At 39.8% G+C, this 22,142-nt stretch overlaps 1 protein-coding gene across 5 annotated transcripts in view; it reads right to left on the bottom strand.

Moving 5' to 3' along the window:
- Positions 1-22,142, bottom strand: part of AUTS2 (activator of transcription and developmental regulator AUTS2) — a 2,093,484-nt gene that overhangs the window by 5,373 nt on the left and 2,065,969 nt on the right. For 3 of the 5 annotated variants that reach the window (XM_073615087.1, XM_073615086.1, XM_073615090.1), the window contains 5 exons: positions 20,989-21,060; positions 13,556-13,709; positions 8,551-8,628; positions 5,636-5,719; positions 2,685-2,898 (listed from right to left, as the gene is read on the bottom strand). In XM_073615087.1, the coding sequence (XP_073471188.1) occupies positions 2,685-2,898; positions 5,636-5,719; positions 8,551-8,628; positions 13,556-13,709; positions 20,989-21,060 (602 nt within the window). The remainder of the gene's footprint in view (positions 1-2,684; positions 2,899-5,635; positions 5,720-8,550; positions 8,629-13,555; positions 13,710-20,988; positions 21,061-22,142) is intronic. The other 2 variants (XM_073615089.1, XM_073615088.1) reach the window with 2 other exon arrangements.

The following is a 22,142-nucleotide window of genomic DNA, read 5'->3' as shown; positions in this document are numbered from 1 at the left end:
CTGGATTGTTCCTTATTGTTACAAATAACAGGGGTGATAGGGGACACCCCTGTCTCGTTCCATTGAACATTTCAAAAGGGCGCGAGTTCTAGGCTCCATTCTTATATGAAATACACATATCTTTCATCATATTTGGGAGCAAAATATATACAATAAAATGCTTCCTGCAAGGAATGGTTGAGCAGGACACACACATTTCACATCACAGTCATTAAAGCCAAAGAAATAAAAAGAGAGAAGGGCGCACCAGCCATGTGCATTATCTTTTGTAAAACATTTATTAAGTAAAATGATAAAGGAAATTACTCACAAACAGTAAAGAATTATGTGCCATAAACCTTGGACATCAACTTGCAACAAGTGGTAAAAATGATGAACAAAACCTTCCAAAGGTATTTCCGAGGAATATATAACACTGCTCGCTTACGCGTTTCGAAGGGCTCATCCCTTCTTCATCAGAGCTCAGCGTAAGCGAGCAGTGTTATATATTCCTCGGAAATACCTTTGGAAGGTTTTGTTCATCATTTTTACCACTTGTTGCAAGTTGATGTCCAAGGTTTATGGCACATGATTCTTTACTGCTTGTGGGTAATTTCCTTTATCATTTTACTTAATAAATGTTTTACAAAAGATAATGCACATGGCTGGTGCGCCCTTCTCTCTTTTTATTTCTTTGTCTGCTAGGATTCCCCATCCTTGAGGGCAGCAAGGCCAGTGTATCCCTTTTATATTGGGTCGACCACTTGTGCGCAGGAGTCATTTTCTGTTTTTGTATCATTAAAGCCAAACTCTGTGAACAAACGTTTTTTGTTTTTTTTTTACTTTAGATTTTTCCAGGTTAGCTTAGTTATCTTTAAGGCTGTACATACAGAACTACATCTAAAAGAGTACAGGGGATGCTAAAAATCACAGACTTCATTACAGATTCTGTCAGCTTTGATGTCCTAGGCTCTGTGAGCAGCATTACATTGTATCTAGTCTGGAGAGTAAGGGAGTTGGCTGTGAATTGCAGACTCTTATTACCAAGATTCCACTTGTGTGTCTCTGCAGGAGCAATGATTTAATTCTAATTAATAATGTCTTATAAAATAAACAATCCCTGTCTCCAAACTCCTCTGCTGTATGTTCCTTTAACATGACGATATTTACATTGCCAAGACAAGCCAACTCTTGTGGGGGAGCTAAGAAAAGGAAAGATGGTTGGCTCTGCTAGAAATTTGGATACAAAGCTCTATTTTCATATTATGGCAGGGGCCTATATTTATGTCTATGTACCTGAATGTGGTATCAGGACAACAGGGGCACGATGTTAAAGGAAATCAAAGTATTGTCATCATTTCAGATAAATTGGTCACATTTTTCCACAGGTTCAGCTTAAGGAAGAGTGACCTTTCTCTCTATTCTCTCCATGGCACTTGGTCCCCAAATCCTCCAAGCTGCTGATCACTCCTTATGTTTTCTCTGCTATAGCATTGCCCCATGAAAATCTGACTATGCGGGAATAAGCTTATTTATCATAAAGTGAATGGCATCTGTGAATGGTAGAATCCCATACAGCACACATGCTAATTACTGCTAATATGTGATCAAAGTTGTATGAGTTTCTCCTGGTCACCACTGCTATTCACTTTCTGGGGGTGCGCTGACTGTCATAATGACTCATTTTCTAGACTGATACATTTCCTTTTTGATATGAAGATTAGAATGAATGCTGAGATCAAGAGGATCAATGTAGAGGAAATATATCAGCGCACAGCTCTTTAGGGGGTGGCAAGGAGTTGCAGTAATTATTACCACCATGGGGCCTCACAGCGGCTGTTAATTTATACTATCTCTATATATAGCAACTTTATAATTTGATAAAATGTTCTGTATAGTACCATGTAGCATAATATATTTAATTTTGGCTTTATGTAAATCACAAGCATATTGTCGCCATAAATATTTTACAGCAAAATAACTGAATATAAGAAAGAATTTAAAGAATATGCAGTCAAAATATTACAGGTAGCAATGTCAAAAAGGTGAGAATGAGCTTTCAATATTAAAAGATCACCTTTCTCTACATTTTTTTTTAATTGGTCCTACCAAATATTTTAATTTATGATAACAGCATAATTTTAATAGTTTGAATACACATTATGTATCAAGCCAACATACCTGGCTTTGTTTATAGAACATACAGTTGTGCTACCTATTTATTTTACATTTTATACGCTAACCAGGATAAATGTCAACAGATACATAGTTGATCCTATTCATATTACGTTTATTATAAGACTACTGAGTGGTATAAAGCTACCTGCATGCCTATCGGGTGCTAACATACATGCAGCACTACCATTTTTAATGTTTGTCAACCAAGTTGAACACATGAAGATAGATGTAATGTAAAAAAACTTTAGCCAGAGATTGATATTTGCTGATAACAATCGAACATGCGGTAAGTACAAACAGCTACAAGTAACCAAAGTACAATGCCACTGGAAGAAAAACGACCTGGTTGGAAATAGTTTACTGATCCTCTATTGCCCTCAAATAATAACTTGTTATAAACTAGTGTTCAAAGCTTGCCATAAGTCCCACAAACAATACTCTCCCAGCAATGCAATTGAACTACTTTTGAGACCATAAAAGATTAAAACATTCTTTAATTGCTTTATTAACATTAATAGATCCCTCACCTTTCTTTATCATCTTTGGATGACGATTCTCTTTTCTCTGAATCTCGATCATGAGCTGTAACTGAAGAACTGCGTTCAGGCTCCCCAGGTTTAAGCCAGGGTGGAGGTGTTGGGAAAGAAGGTGGTGTTCGATGAAGTCGATTCCATGGTTCATGAGGGTTATTGAAACTCTGAATATTTGGCCCTTCCTTATGGCTAAACATTGCGTTAGATGCTAGAAAAATAAAATAAAACAAAACAAACCTTTAGAGCATTCCTGTTACTGTTATTTATAATACAGCTTTTATCTCAGGGTTGCTAATAGTCATCCAAAAAAATAATATTTTAGTTTTGGCTGCATGCCAGCAGGTTGATTTTCCCACTGGCAGTTTTTTTTTGCCGTGAAATTTCTGCACTTAAATTAATAGATCTCCAACTTCCTGACCCCAAAATAAAGGGGACCATTGACCGTGTGTGATGATGGATCATGTGGGCACCATCAAAGTATTGACATTATTCTGGAGACAGCTCTGCACCCCACTATTGCGGTTGTACTTCGATTCTGGCATTGTAAAAGGACAGCTGGTAAGGAGCAGGTAATGGTAGGCAGCCCTGTGCATGTTAGCTTGGGGACAGTGTTTTTTTGAAAATTTTGTAGTACACATTTAATATACTATAAATGCATAAGGGGACATTTCAGACTGAGGTAACTATATAATAACAAACATGTTATGCATATTCATCATTATATGTAAGTTACAAAGGTATACACTATGTAAAATATATTGTGCTTAAAAACCTGTGTTAGCTCTAAGTACATCCAAGTTGAAGCTTAAAAGGTTAATTCACCTTCACAGAAAAATTGTAAAGGTAAACTAACACCAGACACCCTCCTCATCTTCCTGGTCCCCGCTGTGGTTACTTCCGGGATTGTCGAGCTGTCAGCCACCCCTACTGCAGTTTCTGCAGACCGGAAATTTGAAATCCCCATTCTTCTCCCACTTTCCCATCAGCGCTTCCAGGTTGGAACAGATGGATTCTAGTTGGAGCTGATCAATCAGAATCCATCTGGTCCATTACAGAAGCACTGGCGGAGAAGAGTGAAAAAAACAGGGAATTCAAATTCCCAGACCACTGGCGCTGCTGCGAGGGTGCTGACAGCTCGGCAACCCCAGAAGTAAGTACAGCGGGGATTCTGGGGAAGGGGGAATTGTGTGTCCAGTGTTAGTTCACTTTTACATTTTTTCTGTAGAGGTGAACTAATACTTTAAACAAGACATAGGACTTTCCTCCTACCCCATGTGACACTGCTGGGCCAATCATCAAGCACAGGTGCTGTAACATCAGAAGAAAAGGAGTGAGTCACATGCTCCTTTATACCATGAAGTGTCAGTATTTCTCTTTCCTGCTATTGGCAAAAAGATTTGCGATGAATGTATTTGCAAGAGAAGAGCTGAGCATTAAAGTATTGCTTTGCTTTGCATTAATATGTATCCCTATTCCTTTGCTAGGTAATGTTTTAGGAAACACTTTAAACAGGGCTATGCATTTTACAAAGATAGTGAGCAAAATGAATGTCTTTACTGGACAAAACACTCATTTTCTAGTTATCAGCTGCCCAGATGTTCCTTAGCCCACTGCAAATACAGTTTACCATAAACTTAAGCAGTACCCTAAATGTATTAGTGCTTAATTATGCCATACAGCCATGTGATAATGAGGCACTCACAACTGAATAGTGATATTAAAGTATATCTAAAGCCAATGCTATTTTTCATTTTGAATAAAGTAGGGAATGGTTAAACGTCTGTCAGGTTTTCTTGCCATCAGTTCCTCGCTAAAGTTGAACTAACACCATGGATTTAACTGTTTCTCAAAACAGTTACATTCAATGGGGTCAAAGACAGCATTAAAAAAATCTGACAGTGATTCTATCCTATCACCGCTTTATCAAAAAAAGACTTCTTCTTGCATTCTGGGCATTCATCTCTGGGCGCATACTGCCCTGAGAGGAGGGGTTAAATCTGACACAAACTGTAGTCCATGATGCCAGAAAACCATAAGCTGGTAAACAGTATATAGGCATGGGACAGGGGAATGGTTCACAAACCAGATATGATGGATGAAGGATCCAATGATAGGGTTAAAACAGTCCACAATTCTATCAAACAAAAGGTAAAAGATGTCTGACGTCACCGGAGATGATGCAATGCGTTTCTGACCATGCGCACTGTAGATGCATGAAAAAAGAGCGCGTCTGTTCTTTCCATCTACAGTGCGCAAGCTTCAGAAATGCGTTGCACCATCTCCGGTGATGTCAGACGCCGCTGCGTTCCACGAGCACTCCAGCCCTCCTCCCTGCTTCCTACCATCAAGGAAAGAGCCAGTGGACATCTCGCACAGGGCAGACGAGATGTTCAGCCACCGGGACCAGCGCGACAGAAGACACGCCGCTGCAGGACCTCTTCCTCCTCATCCCTGCCTATGCTGATCCTACATTACCTCCATGTGAGTGTTTTAATTCCTATGTACTATTAAATTACACTGTTTACACTGAGACGGCACCTCTCTTTTACCTTTGCATACTGCCCTGAACATACTGTACATACTTCTCGGTTCACCATTCAGCCCTGTCCAGCCACAGCAGCTGTTGGTCTCTCATAGAGTTTGAAAGGCTGCCTGCAGCAGGCCCATATGGCAAACCTGTGCCCCCCACCCGCAGCTAAATGCCAGAACCTCAAGTACTGGGCATAAATGCCCAGTATGTATGGGGCCTTAAAACTTATCCCAAGCTTTCACAAAATAAACAGTATTATAGAAAAGTGTTTACTCATTACAATAACATATCCCATTCTACTGTTACTCAAAGCTGAAGAGTCATATACATGTTACAGATGTTTTCCACCTATTGTTGCAATAGCATTATTCCTAATTTATATTACTTTTGTTTTAACTTAGAAATATTTACTCACTGACTGAGGGATTGCCAAGTCCCCCAAAGGCATTTCCTCCTACAGAGGCAAGACCAGCGAATGTTGATGGACGATTAAATGGTTCTATGAAAACAAAAGATATATAAATGATAAGACTAATTTATGGAAAACATCTGCTTTTTTTCTTTTATTATGGCTATAATTATAGTAAACATATACATATCTACGCCACTATCATTGTTAAAGCTTATGCATAATTGCATAAGCGCAAACAAAAATAGCATATATACAAACAAAGCATTCTTGCAAGATAAAAATACTGTTAAAACAGTTATGAATGTAACCCACTTCAAATGTGTATCCTAAAGGTTTTCATAGCTCCAAGTGCTCCAAATCAGTTGTGTTACATATATAAATAATTGCATGCCAATTCCATTCAATCTTCCAGGAATCTACCTCTGGGGCAGAAAATTTACCAGCAAAAAATTACCTCTGATCTCTATGAAGAAACCAATAAGCATTTGTTATATTAATTTCGTAGTTTACCTTTACGAACACTCTGTTTATACACTTCGCCTCATTCCGCCATACCCACAGTCAAACATAAGAAGTCAAAGAAAAACTTAGAAAGTGTAAAAACTTTTTTTTTTCATTTTGGATAGCATAAGGGAAGATTATGACCCCTGTCAGGTTGTTTTTTTTGCCATCCGTGTCCCAAGACATTTCCCTTCACTTCTTGTTCCATAGCCAAAACAGGAAGTGAGAGGAAATCGCTCCAAAGTGAGGCAATCCTGGGGTGTTAACAGTGTCACCAGAATTAGTGTTCCCATTGGAAGATTTCCTGTCTATTACTGTTCTGGTGTCAACCCAAAATTTGGAGTTTTCTTTTACTTTTACTTTCAATGATAACGATAAACAGGAAAAATAGAGAGGGTAAATCTCTCTAACACACACAGACAGCAATAAAAACTGACAGGTGTTCTAATCACTCTCCAATCTAAACAAAACTAATAAAAAAATGCCTTTAGTTAAGTAATAGTTTAAAATCCTTAAACCCTTTTATATTTAAAAATAACATTAAAATGCACATTGGGTGATGCTCAGACAGCACAGTTGTCAAGATGGGCATGCCAATAGACACCATGATCCCTCTGGATGGACTTCTGTGCCTCTTCACAGGCTAATTCATAGTTCCTTTCGTGGACATAGGAATTTGGCTAATGCCGCATACACACGAGCGGACTTTACGGCAGACTTTGTCCGGCGGACTTTTCGACTGACTTTCCGACGGACTTTCTGAATGAACGGACTTGCCCACACACGATCAACCAAAGTCCGACAGATTCAGACGTACGAATGACGTACGATTGGACTAAAACAAGGAAGTTCATAGCCAGTAGCCAATAGCTGCCCTAGCGTCGGTTTTTGTCCGTCGGACTAGCATACAGACGAACGGACTTTTCGACCGGACTCGAGTCCATCGGAAAGATTTGAAACATGTTTCATTTCTAGGTCCGTCGAACTTTTGTGGAAAAAAGTCAGCTGGAGCCCACACACGATCGAACTGTCCTTCGGACTCCGGTCCGCCGGGCAAAGTATGCCTTAAAGTCCGGTCGTGTGTATGCGGCATTATACTTATACGCATGCGTGCACGTGCCCATACCCGTGCACATCGGCGTGTTAATGTGTACTTGTGACAGATGCTGGCGCCAAATGGGCTATTTAAACTGTATCAGTGCTCAGGATCAGTGCTGCTTTGTCTTAAGCCTTCCCTGTATCCTGTGACCCTGTGATTCTGCATCCTGATTCCAGTTGCTGACGTGGTTTATCTGACTACTTTCTGAACTCCGCCTGCACCAACCCTGGCTTGTTCTCGACCACCACTTCTGCCTGCTTCATTTGCTTCTGTTCTCTTTACCCTGCTTGTACCCAGACCACGCTCTTGCCTGCTCCTCTATACCTGATCCGTCCTGTAGCATATGACCCGGCCTGCCTGACTCTGCTAATGTTACTGAGGGTTCCAGTACTCGCCTTACATTCTGCTGTGCCTGCTGTTCTGCAGTCTGCTACAGGTTTATGCCTTACCTGCCTGCTGTCTCCAGTACCAGCCCGCTTCAGGCTTCAGTCTGCCACCCACCAGCTGTCTACCAGCCCTCCTGCTTCACTGAAGACTACTGATGACTCTCTGGCATAGATACCCACTCTGCTACTAGTAAGAATTAGAAGCACTCGTGCCACTCTGCACTCCTGCACCTTCTGTTCACACTACCAGGGACCCCGAGATAGAGGTGTAAGAGAGGCCTTCCTCATCATCTCAGGCTCTGCTACCAGGTATGTGATAACAATTTAAACAGTGTGTACATAGCTTGTATAGCCAATGCCCTCCAAAGCTGGCGAGTGTACCTGTGAGAAGTCTGGCACAGGGTTGGATTGAAGTGAATTGGCATGCATTTATTAAATACACATATTAAATGCCCACTGATTTGCAGTACTTAGTGTATGAAACTGGGAACTGTATGGAAGCTATTTGTACCTTGAATGAATTTCAAGGACTGTGCGTTTTGTTCATTTATTTGCTATTATGCAATTTAATATTACCTATTTTATACATATATTATCAATAAGAGCTAGACAAATGGTGATTTGTGAGCTTACTGCATGCACTGCAGTCAAACTATAATCTAATAGCTTGCTATGTGTAACAAAGACAATTATTCAAAACCAACCCAATCGTAATAATGGACACTCTTACAAATGTAATACCTCAGAACAGATATTTTAAACACAGCTGTCCTTCACTCATATTATTTTCCACCACTTTTTTTTTCAAACCATTCACTTCTTTTTGTTTACAGAATTTGGATAGGCAAGATTATAAAAACAAATACATGCTGCTGAGTAAATGATGCTTTTTCAATAAATTTAATTAATGCAACATATGTTGTTTCATTTACCAAGATGAGCAGAGTGGTTAAGAAAATTACTGTGGTGAGGTGGAGGACCAAAAGGTGCGCCAGCTGGGTGTGCTCCACCTAAAAGCAAAATAATTAATATAAATAAGGGAAAGATTCATATAGGTTTCCATATCACAATTTATTAAATTATAATAAAATTACAAAAATAGTTCTTGATTTAAACCATCACCAGAAGGGTATTTGATTCTTCCTAATGAAAGCGGAGTTCCAGGCAAAAAGACAACTCGGTCTCAAACAATTGACCACCTCACCTCCCCTCGCTTTTGGATATTTTTTTATTCATTTCTATTTGGTATATTTTTTGCATTTTTTCTTTGGGATATCCGTCCTATGTCGCCGCGGCAAGGTACATCACATGGTTGCATCCAGCCCTCCTCCTTCCCCCGCTGCCTTCTGGGACCTGTGTGTGTCCCAGAAAACGACGGGACCATTCAGAAAGAGCCGTGCGACTTGCGCACGTGCAGTAAGAAACCGGCTGTGAAGCCTGAAGGCTTCATTGCTGTTTCCCTTACTTGCAATGCCAGCACCTGCATCAGAAGTTGATGCATGGATCGGCTTGGAGTGCCAACATCGTGGGAACCCTTGACAGATTCTTAGCAAGTGTCCTTTTTTTTTAAAGTCAGCAGCTACATTATTAGTATTTTTTTCTCCCCAGGCTGGAACGCTGCTTTAATACAGTAAGAAAATAAAAATATTTGGCTTTTTTTACAATCTGTGAATAGTTATCTACACATTAGTCACCATCCTCCAACTAGATTTAAAAATATATTTCATTAAGTTGCCCATAATTTTAATTAGAGTAAAACAAATGAATACAACAGACAAAGGCTCATATACTTTGTGGCTAAAAGTAGCCAAATACAAAAGCATCAAATAACTTTGTGAATAACGCTCCATAGATGTTCAGTACATCAGTGGTACTAATCATGGCTATGCGTTAATATGAGATGACCTACACACCAATCAACCAGCTTAGCTGGAAAAACAGTGTAGAATGGTTGGATTGTTTAGAAAATGAATGCAGGCACAAGGAAGCTAATAAATGTCCTTTGCAAACTGATGCTTGTTGGTGGGGTCTTCCTGGTGGGAAACCTTGCTAGTCATCTATTGTAACAGTACCAACAATCAAATCTGAGTGCTTGGGAAATTGTCTTTGAAACATAGCCTCCCTTTGGAAAGCCAATAGTTTTATAGCAGATTGAAAGTAGCAGGTGCAGTAGGCTGTTGGAAGTCCACAGAATAGCAATTCATTTAAAATTAAATTTTCACTTAAAAATTCACTAAAATTAATTTAATAGCAATTCAAGTTGAAGTGAAGAAGGGAAAGTAGTTCCAAGTTTTGGCAACCCAAGAGCTGGTAGGCGGGGGATCTGAAAGGAGAGGCCCCAGCCAATCAAAAGTAGAGGGTTTAATAGGCAGGACAGTTCGCTTCTCTATGATACATGTGGCCCAATAACTTGAATGTACATATATATATATATATATATATATATATATATATATATATATATGTATGTGCATATATATATATATATATATATATATATATATATATATATATATATATATATATATATGCTGTAAGATAAGAATGCATATATATATATATTTTTTATCAATATTTGGTATGACTATCATTTGGCTTCAAACCAGCATCAATTCTTACACTTGCACACTTTGTACACTTGCACAGAGTCAGGGATTTTGTAGAATTAGAGCCGGGTGTATGATTAACTAAATATACCAAGCAGGTGATAATGATCATCAATTTCATATGTAGGTTAAAACACAGTTATTAACTGAAAAAGAAAAAGATTTGAGGGGAGACTTAAAATTGGGCGAGGAACAGCCAAACTCTGCTACTAAGCGGAGGTTGTGGAAGACACAGGTCATATACCATGGCAAGACTGAGCACACCAAAAAGAGACAAGGCCGTTATAATGCATCAGCAATGCCTCCCCCAGGGAAATATTTCAAAATGGACTGGGGTTTCAAGATGTGTTGTTCAAGCTCTTTTGAAGAAACACAAAGAAATGGGCAACACTGAGGACTGTAGTCACAGTGGTCAGCCAAGGAAACTTGATGCAGCAGATGAAAGACACATTATGATTACTTCCCTTTAACATTGGAAGATGTCCAGCAGTGCCATCAGCATAGAACTGGTGGAAACCAGTGGAACTTCTTCGGAGAAGTCTGGCCAGAAGGGGTCTTCATGGAAGAATTGTGGCCAAAAAGCCATACCTCCGTAGTGTAAACAAGGCTAAGCAACTCAACTATGCACAAAAACATAGGAACTGGGGTGCAGAAAAATGGCTGCAGGTGCTCTGGACTGATGAGTCAAAATTTCAAAATTTTTGGCCGTAACAGGAAGCAGTTTGTTCGCCGAAGGGCTGGAGAGTGGTACAATAATGGGTGTCTGCAGGCAACAGTGAAGTATGGTGGAGGTTCCTTGCAAGTTTGGGGCTGCATTTCTGCAAATAAAGTTGGAAATTTGGTCAGGATCAATGGTTTCCTCAATGCTGTAAAATACAAGCAAATACTTATCCATCGTGACATACCATCAGGGAGGCATGTGATTGGCCCCAAATTTATTCTGCAGCAGGACAACCACCCCAAACATACAGCCAATGTCATTAGGAACTATTATCAGCGCAAAGAAGAATAAGGGGTCCTGGAAGCGATAGTTTGGCCTCCACAGAGCCCTGATCTCAACATCATTGATTCTGTCTGGGATTACATGAAGAGACAGAAGGATGTGAGGCAGCCTTACATCCACAGAAGATCAGTGGTTAGTTCTAAGATGTTTGGAACAACCTACCTAAAGCCTTCAAAAACTGTGTGCAAGGCAAGTTTACCTAGAAGAATTTATGTTGTTTTGAAGGCACATAGTGTTCACACCAAATATTGATTTGATCTGATTCTGTTCATTTACTTTCTATTTTGCTAATTGATAAAAATTAAATAAATAACACTTTTTCTGAAAGCAGTCTTAATTTATAGCATTTTTTCACACCTGCCTAAAATTTTGGCACAGTAATGTATATATATATAACACTGAAGAAATGACACTTTGCTACAATGTAAAGTAGTGAGTGTACATCTTGTATAACAGTGTAAATTTGCTGTCCCCTCAAAATAACTCAGCCATTAATGTCTAAACCACTGGCAACAAAAGTGTGTACACCCCTAAGTGCAAATGTCCAAATTGGGCCTAAAGTGTCAATATTTTGTGTGGCCACCATTATTTTCCAGCACTGCCTTAACCCTCTTGGGCATGGACTTCACCAGAGCTTCACAGGTTGCCACTGGAGTCCTCTTCCACTCCTCCATGATGACATCACTGAGCTGGTGGATGTTAGTGACCTTGCGCTCCTCCACCTTCCGTTTGTGGATGCCCCACAGATGCTCAATAGAGTTTAGGTCTGGAGACATGCTTGGCCAGTCCATCACCTTTACCCTCAGCTTCTTTAGCAAGGCAGTGGTCATCTTGGATGTGTTTTTGGGGTCGTTATTACGTTGGAATACTGCCCTGCGGCCCAGTCTCCGAAGAAAGGGGATGCTCTGATTCAGTATGTCACAGTACATGTTGGCATTCATGGTTCCCTCAATGAACTGTAGCTCCCCAGTGCTGGCAGTACTTATGCAGCCCCAGACTATGACCACCATGCTTGACTGTAGACAAGACACACTTGTCTTTATACTCCTCACCTGGTTGCCGCCATATATGCTTGACACCATCTGAACCAAATACGTTTATCTTGGTCTCATTTGATCACAGGACATAGTTCTAGTAATCCATGTCTTTATTCTGCTTGTCTTCAGCAAACTGATGGCTTTCTTGTGCATCTTTAGAGGAGGCTTCCTTCTGGGATGACAGCCATGCAGACAATTTGATGCAGTGTGCAGCGTATGGTCTGAGCACTGACAGGCTGACCCCCCCCCCCCCCGCCCCTTCAACCTTTGCAGCAATGCTGGCAGCACTCATATGTCTATTTCCCAAACACAACCTCTGGATATGACTTAGAGCACGTGCACTCAACTTCTTTGGTTGACCACGGCGAGGCCTGTTCTGAGTGGAACCTGTCCTCTTAAACCACTGTATGGTCATGGCCCCCTTGCTGCAGCTCAGTTTCAGGGTCTTGGCAATCATCTTATAGCCTAGGCCAGTGATGGTGAACCTTGGCACCCCAGATGTTCTGGAACTACATTTGCTATGATGCTCATGCACTCTGCAGTGTAGTTGAGCATCATGGGATATGTTGTTCCAAAACATCTGGGGTGCCAAGGTTCACCATCACTGGCCTAGGCCATCTTTATGTAGAGCAACAGTTATATTTTTCAGATCCTCAGAAAGTTCATTGCCATGAGGTGCCATGTTGAACCTCCAGTGACCGGTATGAGAGAGTGAGAGTGATAACACCAATTTTAACACACCGGCTCCCCATTCACACCTGAGACATTGTAACACTAACGAGTCATATGACACTGGGGAGGCTAATTGGGCCCAATTTGGACATTTTCACTTAGGGGCGTACTCACTTTTGTTGCCAGTGGTTTAGACATTAATGGCTGTGTGTTGAGTTACTTTAAGGGGACAGCAAATTTACACTGTTATACAAGCTGTACACTCACTACTTTACATTGTAGCAAAGTGTAATTATATTTTAAAAAATGTGAGATACTGTGTGTGTGTATGTATATATATATATATATATATATATATATATATATATATATATATCACTATAGTTTATGTCCAGTGTTAAAATTATATTAGAAAACACTGAAATATATTTTAGGATAACTTTTTCCAAGCATATGTTAACCATATAGGTTTTAATGAACAATAGTATACATAATCTAGAAATGCTAATTAAACTCCCTTTATTCAGAGATAGTATAATAGTTTAGGCTAGCTCTCTATGGCCCTTTTTCAAAAGACTATAAGCTCAATAACTGTATATGCAATTAGATTTATACCCACCAGCAACGGAGAACAGTGTTGAAGGGCGTGCCAACTCATGGGGGTGTGGATGGTGATGATGAATAGCTCCAAAGAGGCTTGGACCTGGTGGCCTGCTCAAAAACTCAGGCTTTAGGCCAAAATCCAGCTTGTGCGGATCTGTCTGCATCTGTTTCTAAAATAGAAAGCATGTCAGGAATTGAGATTTCCCCGGTGGGTGGATAAAAATAAGAAGACTTCAAAGACCATACAAAATGGCACATTCACACCTTGAAATTGCAAAAACGATCTTTGTGTGTGCTATAATTGAAAATAACACTTTTTTAAATCTGATATTATCAGAAGTGACAGACAGAGTAAGACAGAATACATTTCTGAAACATGACTTGAAGGCAAAATAGTAAACACATATCCACACAAAAGTTTACCCTGTGCAGAACCAGTAATACAAAAATAATATTCTATGATGAAATGACAGAATTTATTTATGTAACGTACTATATCTTAATATTGCAAAGCAAGCGAGTATGTTAATTTTAAACTAGGAATTTTCAATCATGTACATTTGGCATAACATAGCAGCACTAGGACTTAAGAGAACAACAGCAAGCTCCTGCATTGCTAATATGTGCTGATTGATGTACAATAAGAGATAGAAGTCTTTCACTTGGCACATTTGGGGCACGGGAGGACAGTGTATCTTGCTTGTAGATATAGGCAGAAAATAGTCTTCTGAAAGGTGAATGAGCTTTATTAGGCTTGCCTGAAGTATCACTAAGGTAGTTTAGATTTTTGAGGGTTCTACTGGTCAGTTTTATTATTTTCTATTAGGTGGGGCTAGCAAACATTATGGGAGTCACATTTCTATGTGTTTTTAATTTGCCTAGGACAGTCTCAAAGTGTTATTATGTTGAAATGGTGAACTTACACTCATGACTTTTTTTTAGTTAAGTCTTGTAAACTGCATAAGGTAAATAGATAGATAGATAGATAGATAGATAGATAGATAGATAGATAGATAGATGATAGATAGATAGATAGATAGATAGATAGATAGATAGATAGATAGATAGATAGATAGATAGATAGATAGATAGATAGATAGATAGATACTATGTTTATGGTACAGATTCAGGATAGCTGGCTTTACGCTTTTGCTTTAGGGAAAACACAAAAGCGATCATTGGAGTCTATTTATGAACTCCTGTGTGAATTAGCTGTTATTTTAATAGTTTTTCTCATTTGGTTACTGCTGTCTCTGAGGGAAAATTTTCCTTGCTTAAATTAAACAGAAATGTACATTCCAGCTCTGGATAATTAAACGTAAATAAATAGTATTCTGGGGCAAAGAGGCCAAGCAGCAATCCATGGAATCCCAACTTTATGTATTTAAAGAAAATGATCCATGTTCATTAAATCAGCTCGTAATGGCTGTGCATTTCTAAGTGCTTACATTTGGAGGAAGTATGTATTTCTGCACATACAGTAATCAGTGTCAATGTTTCATACTGAAGTGTGCAGGAATTAATATTTGATAAAAGTACCATCTAAATTAGTTTTCAGTTTAAAGTAACTTCCACTGAGGTCTTTATACAATATTTATGTGACTCTGTCAGGACAGAAATACACATATTACCACTGCTGACTAGGTTTTAAAGATGATGGTTCTGGTGTTGTTATTCTCATGATAGATGTACTATTGTTTTTTGGCCAGGAACAAGCATGCTGCCAGTAAAATCCCAACTCTCATCCTGCATGCTTGTTCCAGTTCCAGTTCATGTAGATAGGCATGACTGGGATGGCAGCTGTGGAGGCTGCACTTTTAAAATCTAAATCAGCACTGGCAGCTCCAATATTTCTGTCTCTATCCAGTTAAGACAGCCTTAACTAGTGGTTATGGTCTAACCAGCTGATAAAATCAGTGCTTGCTTCTATAAATTTTGAAATATACTTTACATCACTTAGTAAATAAATGTTTATCTGTTGGCACATAATGTTCATTTTCATATTGCAGTGGATTAGCTTTTTTGCATGACCACTTTAGCCACAGAAAGAGATTTCTTATGCTGGCACTTGCAAATGCATGTTGTAATGGTATATACCAGTACTTGCGTATTTGCTTAGAGAGCACAGCATAATGGGGAACACACTCCTTTCTTGTGTGCATAGGCCTTTCATACTTCGGTGAACAATCCCAGTGCTTGTCACTGTATAGTTTGTTTGAGTTTTTAATACAGAATGTAAACACATAAATTACTTTGTGCACCTTATCTGCATATGAGGCACAAAAAAGCATTGTTTCAATGCACACTGCAAAGAACTACTCCGCACTATGCATTGAACATCGGTGTACAATTTAGCAGATAACTTAAAGCCCATATCTACGCAAACATTAAATGGCCTGCCACCCCCTCATTTCTCCTGTTTTTTTAATTTTCTGTTGAAACAAAGTTTTACTCACCTAAGTCAGTCATTCAGGTCCCTTGTCGGCGCCATTTCTAGGAACAGGGGACCAGTAATCCACCATTGCAGATATGCCCATAGAGGCCAGTCCTGAAAAGCCCCCTCGTGCTAATATAATTGACGCCAGACTCTCTTCTGAATCATGAGAGGATACCGTGGGTGGAAAGCCAAAAAGAAGTGTCCATGTCACGCAGGCAGTGATGTAGACACTTGAAGAACAATGCTCCAATGCAGAGAAGAAAAGAAGGACTTGAACGTCACATGACCACAGATCTAGTAGAGTTAATGGGGCATTTAGGTAGGGTTTTTCTTAACCACTTAACAACCGGCCCATAGCCAAATGACGGCTACAGGGCGGTTGTTTAACTCTGGGAGGACGTCCAGGGACGTCCTCCCAGAATTCTGCTCTCGCGCGCCCCCTAGGGCGCGCACTCGAGAGCATCCGTGATCGCCGGGTCCACAGGACCCGGCGCATCACAGATACCGGTAAATGGCCGCTGATCGCGGCCGTTTACCATGTGATCGCTCCGTCAAATGACGGAGCGATCACATGTAAACAAACCGGCGTCATCTGATGACGCCGGTTCCTCTCCTCCCCCTCTCCTCTCCTCCTGTGTACCGATCGGTACACAGTGACCGAAGAGGCGGATGGATGGATGGCTGCAGCGTTGTGGGCTGCATCTGTAGTGCCCACAGCGCTGCACAGAGACATCCAGCCATCCATCCATCCATGCTCAGCCATCCCTACTACTTTACATGCCCTGCAATGCTGTGCAATACTCTGCAATTCCCTCTGCAATACCCCGCAATACTCTGCCATACCCTGCAATACTCTGCCATACCCTGCAATACCCCGCAATACTCTGCCATACCCTGCAATACCCCGCAATACTCTGCCATACCCTGCAATACCCCGCAATACTCTGCCATACCCTGCAATACCTCGCAATACTCTGCCATACCCTGCAATACCCCAAAATACTCTGCCATACCCCGCAATACTCTGCCATACCCTGGAATACCCCGCAATACTCTGCCATACCCCGCAATACTCTGCCATACCCTGGAATACCCCACAATACTCTGCCATACCCTGGAATACCCCACAATACTCTGCCATACCCTGCAATACCCCGAAATACTCTGCCATACCCTGCAATACCCCGAAATACTCTGCCATACCCTGCAATACTCTGCCATACCCCGCGATACTCTGCCATACCCCGCAATACTCTGCCATACCCTGCAATACCCCGCAATACTCTGCCATACCCTGGAATACCCCGCAATACTCTGCCATACCCTGCAATACCCTGAAATACCCTGAAATATCCCGCAATACCCAGCCATACTCTGCAATACTCAGTGATACCCAGCCATACTCTGCCATACCCAGCCATGCTCTGCAATACCCCACAAAAATCTGCAATACTCTGCCATAACCCGCAATACTCTGCCATACCCAGCCATACTCTGCAATACCCAGCCATACTCTGCAATACTCGGTGATACCCAGCCATACTCTGCCATACCCAGTCATACTCGGCGATACTCTGCAATACCCAGCCATGCTCAGCCGTACCCAGCCTCTGTATGTGGCCAGGCTGTGGAAGTCTCACACATGTGGTATTGCCATACTCAGTAGGAGTAGGAGAATCTATTTTGGGGTGTAATTTTTGGTATGTACATGTTATGTGTTAGAAATATTGTATAAATGGACAACTTTGTGTTAAAAAAAAAAAAAAGCGTTTTAACCACTTCCCGCCTTCCGTCATACGACGTCCTTGACTTTGTGCGGGGATATCTGAATGATGGGTGCAGCTACAGGCATCATTCAGATATCATCTTTTTCAGCCGGCGATTCCCTACACCGTAAGAATGATCGTAGCAGCTGTTACACTGCTTGATCGTTCTTACGGGAGGCGAGAGGGGACGCCCCCTCCCGCCGCCCTCCGGTGCTTCTACCGACTCACCGCTACGATCGAAGCCAGGATCTTTTTTTTTTTTTTTTTTTTTTTTATTTCAGGAACAGCCTAGAGGTGAGATGTGGGGTCTTATTGACCCCATATCTCACTGTAAAGAGGACCTGTCATGCCATATTCCTATTACAAGGGATGTTTACATTCCTTGTAATAGGAATAAAAGTGATCAAAACATTTTTTTTTTTGGAAAAAAGTGTCAAACTAAAATAAATAAAGTAAAATGAACAATAAAAAAAAATAAAAATTTTTTAAAGCGCCCCTGTCCGTGTGCTCGCATGCAGAAGCGAACGCATATGTAAGTCCCGCCCACATATGAAAACGGTGTTCAAACCACACATGTGAGGTATCGCTGCGATCGGTAGAGCGAGAGCAATAAGTTTGGCCCTAGACCTCCTCTGTAACTCAAAATTTGTAACCAGTAAAAAATTTTAAAGCGTCGCCTATGGGGATTTTTAAGTGGTGAAGTTTGGCGCCATTCCACAAGCGTGTGCAATTTCGAAAGGTGACATGTTAGGTATCTATTAACTCGGCGTAACTTCATCTTTCATATTATGCAAAAACATTGGGCTAACCTTACTGTTTTGTTTTTTTTTTAAAGCAAAAAACTGTTTTTTTTCCAAAAAAAATGCGTTCCAAAAATTGCTGCGCAAATATCGTGCGAGATAAAAAATTGCAATGACCGCTATTGTATTCTCTAGGGTCTTTGCTAAAAAAACATATATAATGTTTTGGGGTTCTATGTAATTTTCTAGCAAATAAATGATGATTTTTACATGTAGGAGAGAAATGTCAGAATTGGCCTGGGTGCTCCAGAACGCCTGAAGGTGCTCCCCTGCATGTTGGGCCTCTGTATGTGGCCACGCTGTGTAAAAGACTCAAACATGTGGTATCGCCGTACTCGGGAGTAATAGCAGAATGTGTTTTGGGGTGTAATTTGTGGTATGCATATGCTGTGTGTGAGAAATAACCTGCTAATATGACAATTTTGTGAAAAAAAAAAAAAGAAAAAAAAAAAACTTGATTTTGCAAAGAATTGTGGGAAAAAATGACAACTTCAAAAAACTCATCATGCATCTTTCTAAATACCTTGAAATGTCTTCTTTCCAAAAAGGGGTCATTTGGGGGGTATTTGTACTTTTCTGGCATGTTAGGGTCTCAAGAAATGAGATAGGCCGTCAGTACTTCAGGTGTGATCAATTTTCAGATATTGGTACCATAGCTTGTGGACGCTATAACTTTCACAAAGACCAAATAATATACACTAATTTGGGTTATTTTTACCAAAGATATGTAGCGGTATAAATTTTGGCCAAAATATATGAAGAAAAATTACTAATTTTCAAAATTTTATAACAGAAACGAAGAAAATTTTATTTTTTTACAGATTTTTCGGTCTTTTTTCTTTTATAGCGCAAAAAATAAAGAACCCAGCGGTGATTAAATACCACCAAAAGAAAGCTCTATTTGTGTGAAAAAAAGGACAAAAAATTCATATAGATACAGTGTTGCATGACTGAGTAATTGTCATTCAAAATGTGAGAGCACCAAAAGCTGAAAATTGGTCTGGTTATTAAGGGGGTTTAAGTGCCCAGTGGTCAAGTGGTTAAGCTAGCAATTAGCTAAAAGGATGCAGGGGTGTGTGGGATCTGCAGCCCAGAGTAGAGCTTTGAGAGGTTGTGTACACTGTGTGCACAAACATCCACATGTTCCTGCAGACTGGCAACACAAGCATGCCAATTATCTTCATAATGACTTCTCCGCCCTAAAGCCCCATACACATGGGCCGAATGTCGGGCAGCATCAGCCTGTTCAATAGAAACCAGCCGACGTTCGACCCGTGTATACTGCAGCTGGTCCGACAGATGCCAGCCGCTTGGTCAGCTACTGTCAAAGGGGCATGACCAAAAAAGTTCTGCTGACTGGCTCCCGATCAGAGCTCTCAGCCAATGGTGTAGGGTCCCTATCAGAACACAATAAAACCGCAGGGAAGATCGCTGTACTAACATTGGATTGTTAGTACAGTGGCTGTGACCTGAGCTGTCAGTTCTTTTTTTTGTCCAGCCTGCTGGGTTGACGAAAAAAAAAACTTGCAGTGTGTACTAGGCTTTATTTCCTATGCATTTTCTTTCAGTAAATCAGGCCCAATGCATGCTTTGCACTAACATGAGACATAGAAAAGATTAATTTGTAGTTGCAGTATAGTAATACACAGCAGATCACCTTCGTAAGATGAGAAAATGTGCTTTCAAATTCCATTATGTATTAAATGAACAGAAAGGAAGTTAATTAATGTTTCTACAATGCCTCTGGGAGCTATAAAGTACCAGCAAGCATTATTTATAGTCTACTATCTCACAAACATGAAATTGTACATGAAAGGCATGGCATACTCGGGGAGATACTCTGTTTATATTTTTAATGAAAAGTGTAATCAGATTTTTACCATAGGTAAAATCAACTAAAGAAATATCTGATACTAGTATAATAATTCAGTTAACTACATTTCTAATGCCTACACTAATACCATAACAATGCTGTAAAAGGGTAAAATTGCAAGGGCAAACAAAAAAAAACACTGAAATTTATAACTTGATGGCTGATTATACACTTGACAAATTTGGAAACTTTCTTTTAGCTTTCCATCAAACATTAATATTGAGGAATTAAAACGTCTGCAGTAGTTTGCCACCCACTGTTTTCATTTTTTCCTGGGATTGCTCACTGAAGTATGAAAGACCTGTGCATAGTGACCATATTTCCTGTTACAATCTAAACATGGTTGTACCATGAAACATGGTCTGAAAGATGGAGTTCGCTTTTAAGAAGGGACAATTGTTTTAGTGTTTGTTCTTATAATCCAGTTGTCGTTATTGGTTTAGGTCTGCCATGTTCCTAAGAGCCGTGTAAAGTCCAAATAAATAATAAAAAAAAAAATATCTGGAAATAGTGTACTAAAAATAGTATATATATGAATCAAAAAAAAAAAAAAAAAGGCAGGCTGATACTTACTTTTACCTTTTGTTGATGATGGTATATCTGCCAGGCAATATGCACATGCATGGCACACCATTTTCCAGGTTTCTGGCAGATAAAAAAGAAATACAGTTATTATATTTTGAAAATTTGATTTACTAAAATACCACAAGTCTGTCTGTAGCAGACCGTGAAGACAGTCATTAAAGTGTAACTAAAGGCAAACTTTTTTTTTCATTTTGGATAGAGTAAGGAGGGGTTATAGTTATGTCGGTCTTTAGGGGGGATTTCCCTTCACTTCCTGTCCCATCGTCAAAACAGGAAGTAAGAACAAATCTTTCCAAAGTTAGGGAATTAAGGCATGTCACCGGGGTCACCAAAACTAGCGTCCCCACCAGAAGATTTCCCCTCTATTACTCTTCTGATGTCAACCCAAAATTTAAGATTTTCTTTACTTTCATTTCTAATGATAACAGTAAACAGGAAAAATAGACAGGGTAAATCTCCCTAATGAGACACAGACAGCAATAAAAACTGAAAGGTGTTGTAATCTCTCTCCACTCTATCCAAAACAAAAAAAAAAAGATTTGCTTTTAGTTGCCACTTTATGTTTTTAGCATTTACATTTAATATTTTTTTTTTTTTTTAGTATTTTGCAATGCATAGAGGCTTATATATATTTTTTTATGTGTACTACAAGTGTGTTATAGCTAAATATGAGGATGATGAGAATGAGAATAACTTTGCTTGTTTACCTCAAGAAAGAAGGTGACTATATACTATATACATAAAACTATTGTGTAAAGAGTTGTACTGTAAACGCAGATCAATTTTCAATAGCCTGGCCACCATAAAGATGGCCATTTATAAGTAATTTTTCAGATATGATGTAATATATCTAAAAATGACCCATTCTGTCTATGCTCACTAAATTTTTAGATCAGTATTGGTTAACATTGTGAAACAGGCGGCTTCAAGTGCGGTCCCTGACATTATCAAAAGGCTATCACAGTTATTACAGCCACTTTACAAACCAATGCTGCCATGTTTGTGCTCTCTAGAGACCACTTAAAATTATGTGTGCCCCATTTGATATTTCTCTCATCAAGATCCATTATAAAAATCAGAGGAAAAAAAAAAACATAACTCAAACTATTTAACTAATGGATGTACTGTACGTCTAAAATAGT

Source organism: Aquarana catesbeiana, linkage group LG02, assembly GCF_042186555.1.
Source record: "Aquarana catesbeiana isolate 2022-GZ linkage group LG02, ASM4218655v1, whole genome shotgun sequence".
NCBI classification, from domain to species: Eukaryota; Metazoa; Chordata; class Amphibia; order Anura; family Ranidae; genus Aquarana; species Aquarana catesbeiana.
This window is presented reverse-complemented; position numbering and strand designations above follow the sequence as displayed.